This window comes from Neophocaena asiaeorientalis, unplaced genomic scaffold (genome assembly GCF_003031525.2).
Source record: "Neophocaena asiaeorientalis asiaeorientalis breed wild unplaced genomic scaffold, Neophocaena_asiaeorientalis_V1.1 scaffold170, whole genome shotgun sequence".
Classification (NCBI taxonomy): Eukaryota; Metazoa; Chordata; class Mammalia; order Artiodactyla; family Phocoenidae; genus Neophocaena; species Neophocaena asiaeorientalis.
The window spans coordinates 1,043,309-1,055,360 of record NW_020172463.1 but is presented as its reverse complement, the minus strand read 5'-3'; the positions used below and the strand labels follow the sequence as shown (position 1 = coordinate 1,055,360).

Here is a 12,052-nt window from a genome sequence, read left to right as displayed (position 1 = left end):
AGAGGAGAGAGTTAAATAAACACGTTGGGGTCAGGAAGGGGAAATGGACACAGACAGAGGACTGGCTGGTTAGAAGAGGGGTTGAGAGCCATGAGAGACACTGCAGAGAGAGTGAGGCCAGGAGGCACCTGTCAGAAGCCCAGGAAGGATTCTCCTGGCCAAGCAATACAGTCTCAGCACTCCCTCATCCACATGTGCCCTTCTGTGAGGCACTTCTGCCCTCATTCTTTTTTTTTTTTTTTTTTGCGGTACGCAGGCCTCTCACTGTTGTGGCCTCTCCCGTTGCGGAGCGCAGGCTCCGGACGCGCAGGCTCAGCGGCCATGGCTCACGGGCGCAGCCGCTCCTCGGCATGTGGGATCTTCCCGGACCGGGGCACGAACCCGCGTCCCCTGCATCGGCAGGCGGGCTCTCAACCACTGCGCCACCAGGGAAGCCCCCTGCCCTCATTCTTAAAGGCTTAGATGACAGCTTCATAAAGCCATGTGCAGGTCTGCATAATCATCACAGCATCCCTACACATTAGAGGTGGTATTGTAATTATCCCATGTTTACAGGGAACACGACAACCTCGACTCACAGAGGTGAGGAAACTCTAGAGAGGGACAGAACTGCTATGTGAACCTGGTTGCCATGTTCTGACGATCATGTCTTGCTAGTATAGGCCTTTATCTGAGAGTTCCCAAATCTACCCTAACCTAAACAATTTCAGAAAAATGGAAACAAGATGGGTTCCCCGAAGTTAAGAGTCAGATAGGTACTGTACTCTTGGATCTTTTTCCAGCAAATTTGATGGAACTAGGCAAACAAGAAATAGAGGTGTATGATTCTGCATGCCCTGTCCTCCCCTGAGTTCCTAGTTAGCCTCATGGGAGAAATCCCATTTAGGATTAGAGAGGTTGAAGTATGACTATGGACCATTCTGATGTTCTCTTTTTTCCTTATTTCTTCTACATCAACTTGTCTTCATTATTTACTCATCTGTCCCAATATAGATCACCTTTGCTTGATGAGCAGTTTTGAGGAAAGTGAGTTCTAAATTCCTTGTATTACACTTATCATTTCCTTGGCAATTTACTCTTGCGTACCCTATTTCATTTTCCTTCTTTTGAGAAGTATTCCTTGAGTACTTCTACATGCTAGAAACAATCAAGCCATTGAGAATGTAAAGGTGTTGTAGAAGAGTGCATACTCATTGGGGTAGACTTATAACATTAATTAAAATGTAATTGTAATAGAAGCATGCCAAAGCACCATAGGAATACAGAGATGGGGAGCTTTGCCTTCATCTTGGGAGGTGAGGGAAGGATTTCTACAGGAGGTCAGTGCCTAAGTTGGGTCTTGAAGGATGAATAGTTAAGTATTGCTGAGAGATGGGCAGTATCATCATGCTCATTGTGGAAGACATAAAGGTAAGAAGCATGACCAAAGACACGTGAAGAGTTTATGGCAGATCGAGGATCATTGCCCAGAACCCTCCTCTCCCAGGCCTGAGTTTTCCCTTGGCCTAACAGTCTCTACCTTTGGTGGTAAAGCCCTCCAGACTGCAGATACCTGAGTGGGTTATGTCCAGAACAGGAAGCTCTGAATCTTGTGTTAGCACAGCTGTTGGTTTGTGGTAGGTGTGGCCTTGCCTTCAGCAGCCCCAGCCTGTGTGCCAAACTAAGAATAAAAATAAGATAGTTTATTGCAGAGTGTTTGTGAGGAGCAAGTAATGAAATGATGCCTTAAATCTTTTTTGGAAAGACTTTCCATGTGTATGTATTGGCGGTAGGGGCTACTAAAAATAAACTGTGGAAGTATTTACATGTATTATAAAGATAGAATAAGCAAAATAATTATGAAACCCAGATATGTTCTCCTTTAAAATGTTATTTATTTCTAAAATCTCTTTGCCTCCTTAGGTAATTAAAAATTCTGGCCATCTCCCAAGACAGAGAGTAGCCGAAGATTTTGTTTGGGCTCAGTGGGATATGTCAGAGCAGAGATTATACTACATTGATCTGAAGGTAAAAACTAGACCACTGGCCCTCCTTTTTGTGGGAGTAGTTTAATTTTGACATTATCGTTATTTTAATTTATTAATTACTTCATTTTCATTGATGGGGCAGTCGACAAAAGTTGATGAAAAATAATGGAGAGGTTTTCATTACTGCTTGATTTTTGGCTGCTTCCTTTTCTCTCTCTCTTTTTTTTTTTTCGGTACGCGGGCCTCTCACTGTTGTGGCCTCTCCCGTTGCGGAGCACAGGCTCCGGACGCGCAGGCTCAGCGGCCATGGCTCACGGGCCCAGCCGCTCCGCGGCATGTGTGATCCTCCCGGACCAGGGCACAAACCCATGTCCCCTGCATCAGCAGGCGGACTCTCAACCACTGCGCCACCAGGGAAGCCCTCTCTCTCTTTAAACTAGTGTTTCTGTTGATTTTTTGTTAATTTGTCACTCTGTTTTCTTTTTTAGAAATCAAGGAGTGTCTTAAAATGCATCCAGTTTTATGCTGATGAGCACTTTAGCTTAATGGTAAGTCCAGAAAATGATTGGGCTAAGGAAATTTTACAACCTATTGCCCCTTTTAAAGAGAGCTATTATCATAAACAGCATTTTAACATTCTTGGTCTTGTTCTTTAGTCACTTGTATGAGCAAGTAAAATAGTTCTTGCCATCTCAAGACTTCAATTCTGTAACAAATGCAATTAATATAGATTATTAGAAGAGCACACACAGTAAATTTCTGCTAACTGAATGCCTCATATTAAAGAAAAATGGGTAAGAGTATCAGTGGGAGGTAGTAGGCGTGGTTAATAGTAGATAGCTTTATGTGATTATGCATCATTTGATCCAAAAGAACATGTGATGGTGGATTGAGTGTAAGGTAGAAAGTCAGTGAGAGGGTAGAGTTCAATCAGTGCAAATCTAGAACCACTCCTGGAAAAGCTGTTTGGAGTGCCAGCCTTGTAGTGAGGAGTCACAAATATCTTTATCTGTGATGGACAGAACATTATTATTCTTCTTGACCAGGGTTAATATTGGTGTCTAATACAGATTGATATCATACCATTACAAGAATTTCATTTACTCCTTCTACCCCCTTTTTTGGACTCACTCATTCTCTTTCTAAAGACACCCAGTCCTTCCCTCCTTACGTGATCATCTGTGTCTTGTAAAAGTCTACTCCTTCCAATTGGCTTATTATAAAACCCATTTATGGTAGTTAAATCTGAAGCAAAGTTTGCCTTTTGAGAAATAAATACACATCAAGCTTGTGATGTATGTAAACTCCAGAATGTTCCCAGTGGACTTTCTGTCTGTGGATTCGGGGGATATCCTCTGAAGATAATGCTGGTTAAAGGAGCTCTTCATCATTAGGCAAGCACAGTGTTGTCAGGTTTGCACTGGTTTCCAGAACTATCATCACTTAACTAATGTCATTTTTCACTTTGTTTTCTCCTGATTTTTTGACAGTTTGAAGCACCCTTGGACGTATCATTAAGTGATTCAGGATTCAAGTAAGTTACTCACAGATTACTATTAATTTTTATAGACACTTGTGGGCAGAATGATTATATAATATTTATACCTAATCTATGGTATGCAGATAAAAGGATAGTTTAATATTCTGTGTGTGTGTGTGTGTGTGTGTGTGTGGGTGTCATCTTTTCTGTTTCTGTTCTCTATAGGGAATATAAACAATGTTATCAAGCCTGAACACAGGGTTTTTCCATGGAAAGGCAATCATATTAATTTTTCTTAGTCATTTATTTCTGTAGGGCGTCTCCATTTATTTTGATCTATGGAAGTGCTGTTCTCCCTGTGATTCAATAAAAGCATTTGATGACTCAGAGAGAGAGCTACGTTTAGAATCAAACATCAAAACCCTTTTCTTGTTGCCATCAAAGAGGATATTGCAGGTCAATCTACTTATAGCTCAGCTGAGTCTATTGCTTTACTTTTTTTCCTGTTTTCCTTTTTACACAAAAGGCGAGGTTTTTTTTCCCCCAGATTATTTTACATGTAGTAAAAACATGAGACACTGTTGAAAAAATAGACACAAGGCCATAACTGCACAGAAGAAATGAAAGTCTGCTTGAATTAATGGTAATCTCAAACTGTTACATATTTCACTACCTTTATTTTATAAAGGTAGTGTTCATTCATTCATTCATTCATTCAGAAATGAATATTCATTTCTGTCCATTGTGAAACATAATGTCGGCATTACTCTAAAATCAAAAAAATTTATAAAAATGTAAGTTGAAAGGAATATATATTTTCATTCATTCAGAAATGAATATTCATTTCTGTCCATTGTGAAACATAATGTCGGCATTACTCTAATATCAAAATTTTATAAAAATGTAAGTTGAAAGGAATATATATATTTTTCTCTATTGCCAGGCCATGCCATTTATGTAACATGTATTTTTAAAAATTACTGTTTTATAGTTTGTTTTTTTTTAACCAAAAGACATATTATCTACTGGAATTTCTCGACATGTCTCTACTTCTGTGGGTAAATTATAGTGGTTACATCTTTTATGAGGGAACTTATTTGTAAATGCATTTATGTTCTTAGACTTGTCAACTTTGGATATGATGATCTTCAAGACCAAGAGAAATTATCCAAACACCCAACCTTGTGTGTTTTTACCAACCATACAGGTAGAACTGGGTTGTATTTATTAATTTACTTAATTATACTTGAGTTCCATACATTTAGCCATTGTTTAGCTATATTGATCTTGAAAATAAAATATAATAGGGCCACACTCTTACATAAGTGATTATATGGATATTTACGTACCAAATTACCTTCTCCACTGTAATTTTATACATTTTCTGTCTGTATAAAGAAGCCACAGTCAGATTATTGTTCTAATAGTTTTTGTATTATTGTTCTAATAGAGGGGATAGATTCATATTTAATCAAGCTACATTTTCTCACCTGCTCCATTTTTAACAAATGGCATACGATGATCGGGATGCTTTTTGTGTCAGGTTTACTGATGTTTGGGTTCTAAACCTATGTGCTTAGCTGCTTTAAGAGCCATGCTATAACCTGAGCTGACAATCAGAGCTTCACATAAAGTTGTTAGTGTACAATATTCCATCTCTTAACACCTGTTTATTGTAGATAGAGAAAACAGAGAGGGGAAAAAAATGCCTGAAAATGAGAGGAGAGGAGTATGATTACAGTCAATGAATCTGGTGGAAAAACTGCTCATTAACCGTAACAGTCATCTAAATAATCAACTCTAATAACTAAATCTCATAGCCATCTTTAACATCCCAACTTGAGTGGACAGTTACCACTTAAGTAACGCTTAGACTAAAATTGCTTTCCTTTAAAGCCAAATTATGTGGTATTCGTTGAGCTGACAGTTATGGAGCACTTACTGTGTGCTGGGTATTGGGGATACAATGGTGAGCAAAACTGACCTAAACCTTTTTTAGTAGAGCGTTACTATTCAGTATGGATGTTAGACATTAAATAAGTGCACACGTAGTATTTGAATAGAGTCGTGGTACATTTTATGAATGAGAACTACAGGAAGCCATGAGAACATGTAACAGATGTTTAATGGAAGCTACTAATATCTTCAAATATGTTCTAGTCCAGCCAGTACATTTCATTTTACAGAATGAAAACTGAAAATTGCTTCCTTTCCCACCTCACTCCTTCAAAATCCATCCTATAGTTTTTCTGTCCATCCAGGATCTCCCTCAGCCTTGTAAGTCCCTCTATAAACCAGTCTTGGGGAGTTTAGGGCAGGAGATGATATTTCCTTTGAGACTTGAAGGATGTGTATGAACTAAGAACAGGGTGACTGAAGTAGAGTGAGCAAGAGGGAGAGTATTGCGAGAGAGCGTTGAAGGGGTGGGCAGGGGCCAGGTTGTATAGGGCCTTGCAGACCATGGAAGGGCTTTAGGTTTTATCTTAAGGGTCATAAGGTCATTAAAGTTTTTTTTTTTTTCTTATGACGACCTTTTATTTTGAGAATGCTCAATTGTACAGAAAAGTTCAATAATATAATGAACGTCCATGTACCTTTTACTTAAATAATCATATCATTCACAATGCTTTATCATTTGTTTTATCATTCTCCTCTTAAATAGATAGGATTTTTTTCTTTTTGACTAAATCATTAAAGTAAGTTGCAACCACCATGATACTTTACCACTAAATAATTCAGCATGTATCTCCTTAGGTTAAGGATACTCTTACATAATCTCATTTCCATTATCACTGAAAGAAATTAGCTACGTTAATCAGTAAACTATTTCATATTCAAATTTCCATAATTGTTTTTTAAAAAGTCCTTTTCACGTGTATGTATATATGTGTATGCATATACACGAATAGATACATGTACGCATATAACTTTTAAAAGATCCATGCGTTACATTTGGTTGTTTTGTCTCTGCAGTGTCGTAATGTAGACCGATTCCCACCTCCTATCTTCTGTCCCTCTCTTTCTCTTTTCACAACATTGACATTTTGAAGAGTCCAGGCTATTTGCCTTGTGGAATATCTCACATTCTGGATTTGTCTAATTGTTTCTTTGTGGAAGTATTTAACTTCTTTCTCTTTCCTTTCCATTTTCTGTAAGTTGGAAGTTAGGCCTAAAGGCGTTGTTAGACATAGGTTAAACATTTTTGGTAAGAATATTTCATAGGTGATGTTGTGAACTTTATTCGCACCAGATCAGGAAACGTATAATGTAAGGACGTCCTACTGTTAGTGACGCTAAGTTTGGTCATTTGGTTAAGTGGTAACCACTGCCTGTCTCCCTTGTAAAGGTACATTTCACCCTTTGCGTTAGTAATCTGTGAGGTGATACTTTGGCATTAAATTACTATCCTTTTCCCCAACAACTTTTCATCTGGTGGTTTTAAGGTCCATTGACAGTCCTTCACTGAAGTGTTCTAAGTGGTTATTGACATGATTAGATATGTATTTTGAAAAGATCACTGTGGCTGCTGTGTGAAGAATAGTTCAGAGGGCACAAGAGAAAAAGTGGGGAGATGAGCAGTTAGGATAAGGTGTAGTCATATATTTGAGATGAGGCTTGATCTGGGATGGGCAGTAGAGGTAGAGAGAACTAGGTGGGTTTGTGATGAATTTTGGAGATGGAACTGAGGAGACCCGCTATGAACTAGATGAAGAGGAATGGTTCTCAGGTTTCTGGCACAAGCAAATGGGTCAACAGTGGTGCCATTTACTGAGGTACAGTGGTTTTGGTGGGGCTTAGGAAGGGAGATTGTGAGTTTTGTTTTGGACATGTTAACTAAGAGGCCTGGAGCTTAGAAGGGGAGTCGGGACTGGAGATGAATAAATGTGGAAGTTGTTAGACCATAGCTGGCATTTGAAGCTGTGGGAAGGGTAAAGGGTCAAAAGGGAAGAGGTTTAGGAATTAGATCTGGGAGCAAAAATATATAAAAGTTAGGTGGAACATCCAAAGAAAAAGGAAAAAGTATGGGGAGAGAAGAGGAAAACCAAGTGAGGTGTTATAGCAGCCAAGAGCAGAGGGAGTTTCATAAAAGAGAGTGACTGTTAGTAGGTGGTGAGAGGTGGAGTCCATTGGGTATAGCTGCATGGAGGTTACTGTGAGTAGTTTGTGCTGGGTGATTGAGGTGAAATCTTGATTGTGAATGGTTAAGTGTCATGTGGGAGTTGAAAAATTATAGCAGCGTGTGCAGGCATGAGAGAGGCAGCAGCTGAAAGGGAAAGTGGGATTTAGGGAATATCATTTTTTGAGACAGTAGCGACTCTAGTATGTTTGAATGCTTATGGGATATTTAGTGGAAAAGAAAAGATGACAGTACACAGCAGAGAGGAATGACCAGTAGAACAAATTTGCTTAGAAGGTGGGATGTAATGGGATCCAGAGCTCATGCGGTGGGACCAGGCTAGTACTTGACTACCTTGTACTTGACTTTAAATCTGTTGGATATAAATAATCATTTTAGGCTTTTATTCTATGAAGCTTTTATTCCTTCTTAGTTTGTTCCCATAGGAGTTTCTCATGAACAGTAGCAGCTTATAAACATGCTGTCTATGACATATCTTAAGAAATAAAAGGTTAATCCGGCACGAGATGTGAAAGAGTGTTTTTTCCTTTCTCAGCAACATCTAGGAGAATAGCAAATGAGCCTTGCTTTTCGCAGTCAGCTTTGAAATAGAAAAAATAAACCTGTTTCAAATGGGATGCTTCCAGATTTACAATGAAATAAACCAGAGAAGCACCCTTTTGCTTTTCAACTAAGAAGTTGTCAGTTCATGTATTTCCCAAATTACTTTTCAGAAATAACTTTTTAACCTTCGTTGTTAAAACAAATACCTACTTCAGCAAAGTAGGAATGGAGAAGAGAGCAAATAGTCTAATCCCTATATGGCTCCCTTTATAATAGGGAGCTTAATTTTCCCCTGGTGTGAAGAACAGAAAACATGGTTCATGAAAAAAAATATAGGTAGACTCAGAGCTTTTTACAAACTCAACTTATTTCAACTATTTACATTAATGCTGATGCTGTAATAACATTGGATGTTCAGTTGTCACATATTGGTCATCGGGAGCTACTTTGTCCTTTCAGCATTATTTTTCCATTCTTGAAAGCATCTTTGTCCTGAATTTTCCTACCCTAAGAAATGATATCTGCTACCTTCCAGGGAGTTAGAGGTTAAAATCTGGAGGCTGCTCATGAGAGTTGGTGATAGGCAAAAGTGCTCTGCCAATGTCAGGACACTTATGTATTAAGATTATGAGTTTGTATAGATTTTTCTAATAAATTTTTTACAAATCAGGGACCTCCTAAAGAATTGAAGGAAAGAAAATACACTCCCTATCCAATAGTCAACCCTGAAGCTGTACTTAGAGTTCTCCTGTGTGTTCTAACTCCATGGTGGCTGTAATTCTTTCTTGTGCACCTCCTACTGGGAGGTAGTGAGGGGTGAAAAGTGTAACTTCTCCTTCCTGTACATATAATTGCAAGAGTTGCCCTTCACAAGTTCCCAGAATTAGGCCTGTGTTTTAGCATTTTATAGAGCCTTTTACAATGAGATAATTTCCCTTGGAAAACTTTGTCCATAATAGCTTTCATTGTCCAAATGGTTTCCCCCAGGCTAGCCAATTTTGAGATGTTATCTTCATCATTGATGAATATTCATTACACATCTCTGGATATGCCATTAAAAGCTTGCTTTGTTTTTTCAAACTCTGACTTCCCCCAACTTGTAAATAGCGGCAAAATTATTCTGAAGTAATAATAATAAAGCAGCTAACCTTTATGACCAGCTATAACTTCTTTGCCAGAGCTTTATACATATTACCTCATTTAACACTCACATTAGAACCATACGAAGGAGGTTCTATGTTTTCCTTATTTACAACTGAGGAAACTGAGGCTTAGAGAATTTAATTAATATGACTCAGGCAAATTTAAAAAATACTGATGCCTGAATCTCACCCCAGAGATTCTGATTTAGTTGATCTCAGGTGGAGCCTAGGCATCTGTGGGCCCAGGTAATTTTAATGTACTTTCAGAGTTGAGAACCAGTGCTCCAGAGCTATGCTGTCCAAGAGGGTAGCCACTAGCCACATGTGGCTATTTAAATTTAAGTTATTAAAATTAAATAAAATGTAAAAGAAGTTCCTCAGTCACATTAGCCATCCTTTAAGTGCTCAGTAGCCACATGTGGCTATTTAAATTTAAGTTATTAAAATTAAATAAAATGTAAAAGAAGTTCCTCAGTCACATTAGCCATCCTTTAAGTGCTCAGTAGCCACATGTGGCTAGTGGCTACCATATTGGACAGCACAGATATCGAACATTTCAAAGAAAATTCTAGAGATGGGACAGCTTTGCAGAGCCTGTGCACAGCCCATTTCCCCTTGTTGTGTCTTTTTTCCCCCCTTTGGGATTGGGAGAGGGGACTAAGCCACAACATAACTATTTGGAGATATTTGCTTATGAGATCTGAATATGGCTCTTGGTGTATGTAATTAGGTTAGTTTATTCTACATCTCACTTTAACTTTCTTCAAAACAAGAAAAATGATAACCTCAATTCTCTAAAGGATGGTGTGCAGAGGATTTTGCTAGAATGGAGGTTATGATCTTTCTCATATTTTTGACATTTCACGTTCATTCCTCAGGGTAGTTTCCTAAAAGAAGAATTACTGGGTCAACAGGTGTGAATATATTTAATCCTCGGCAAAACTGTTTATCGGAGAGGTTGTACTAGTTCACTCTTTCATTACTATTATTTGAGAATGTTCTTCCTACTGCTCCATTGACAGAATTGATTATCATTTTTAAAACTTCACTAATTTGAAAGGAAAAATGTGGTGGCTTGTTTTAATTCTTGTTTCTTTATTACTAGAGAGGATGAAGTTTTAACTCCGTTTGCTAAAAATGCCTGTGATCATAGAACGTAAAAGAACAGGATAAACCAGTAGGGTTTTTGCTGGTAGTATGTTTACTGTATAAAAGTAGTCAAAGTGGTACAGAGGACTTTTGTATCTCTTATAATTACTATTTTTGTATCTGCTTTAGTATAGCATTATTTTATTCTTAAAGAGTCTGCTGTAATTTTAAAGAAAAGGTGGTCATTAAGCATAACAGTAATTTTAAATCTAACAGAATTGTTACTTTTTTATCTGATAAAGTTATTCTTTTTTTGTTTTCTGTTGAAAATATTGCAATGAAATGAATTTCTAACAATATATGGCAGTCTTAAAAGTCATTAAAAGAGTCACAAAGGATAAATATTATAACGAAATGCTTAAACATGTCCTTAAATAGTCTTCTTAGGGAAAATGGGCCTTTTTTTTCCTACCATGATTTTTGATAAAGGAACTCTAATGGACTATGGTAGAGGAAATATTGCAATTCACTGAGTAGAATAATGATTGAATTCACACAGCTAGTTAATATTCGCTCTGGGACTAGAACCCAGGTTTCCAGGCTCCTTGTCAAGTTCCTTTCCACCCTGGAAATCTCCTATTTCAGGTGATCACATAAATGCTAGCATTAGAATAGAAGTATCAGTTTAAGCATAATGCCCTCATTTGTAGGTCATTGATGGACTTACCTAGTCTGTCCAGGTGGCAACAGCTGCTAGAGGTGATGGACAGTTTTACACATTGAAACAGGTGGAAAGGCTGAGGTTGTTCTGGAGTGGTGGGCTGAGTGAGTGTGGTCAGGGCTCATCTGGAAAGGCCACTCTATGCCAGGAGCTCTCCTCAGTGACCCAAATATGGATGGGGACAGGCACACACACCACACTTGCTCTTGTTGCCCCAGTTTGCTTTCCATTCTAGATAAAGAAGAACTCTGGAAACTTTCTGTAAATAGGAGACACGTTTTTGATAAACTGAGGTCCATAGCTATTAGCAATGGCTGGAAAGCAAGCTAAAAAAGGGCACAGGGGAGTATATGTACGTAAGGAGAATCTCGTGAAGCTTTATAAACTTCTCTAGGTTCCTGTGATTTCGTATACAGAAGTCTCTCTCTCTCCATTTTCCTAGCCTTCAGTAACCTACCACAGTAAATTGCTTATAGTGTGTGCTGAGTAATTGTTGACTTGAAATTTCTTAGCAACTTGTTAATAGTCCATTTCTAGAATTTGGGAATAATCTATGAGGTAAATTGAGGCAGAACATCTAAAGGAATAGCAGTAAGGTTAAGTGGCTTAGGAAACTTTCTATTTGTCTACGATTCTTTTAAGTTTTACTAAATACCTTCTTCCTTCTAGGAAGTTTGTGTGTATGTTACTGCCCGAACTTTGACTCTTGGGAGCAAATCACGTATTCAGTGCTTTACTTTCATAAAGGTACTTTTCATTTATTTTTTTACTTTTACATAGTCATTTTTTCCAAATAGCAGCAAAGTAGATAGACTTTAAAGTCTTATTACCTTGTAACAAATTCAATCAGTACATTGTATATCTGTATACCTATATAATACATATTTCCTGAAGAAATTCATGAATGATGAATATTAAGTGAGCTCATTATTTTACATTTAAAATAATATTTTGTAATACATTTTTTTCTTG

General features: G+C 37.9%; 1 protein-coding gene across 5 annotated transcripts in view; it reads left to right on the top strand.

Annotated features, from left to right (window-relative positions):
• The window catches only part of GSAP (gamma-secretase activating protein), an 87,308-nt gene that overhangs the window by 28,188 nt on the left and 47,068 nt on the right, over positions 1 to 12,052 (top strand). For all 5 annotated transcript variants that reach the window (XR_003002290.1, XR_003002291.1, XR_003002292.1 and 2 more), the window contains exons 9-13: positions 1,903 to 2,007; positions 2,456 to 2,515; positions 3,458 to 3,501; positions 4,569 to 4,654; positions 11,750 to 11,827. Coding sequence is in view for 2 of the 5 variants with exons in the window: in XM_024738109.1 (XP_024593877.1) it covers positions 1,903 to 2,007; positions 2,456 to 2,515; positions 3,458 to 3,501; positions 4,569 to 4,654; positions 11,750 to 11,827 (373 nt within the window). In the remaining 3 variants the exon portion in view is untranslated. The remainder of the gene's footprint in view (positions 1 to 1,902; positions 2,008 to 2,455; positions 2,516 to 3,457; positions 3,502 to 4,568; positions 4,655 to 11,749; positions 11,828 to 12,052) is intronic.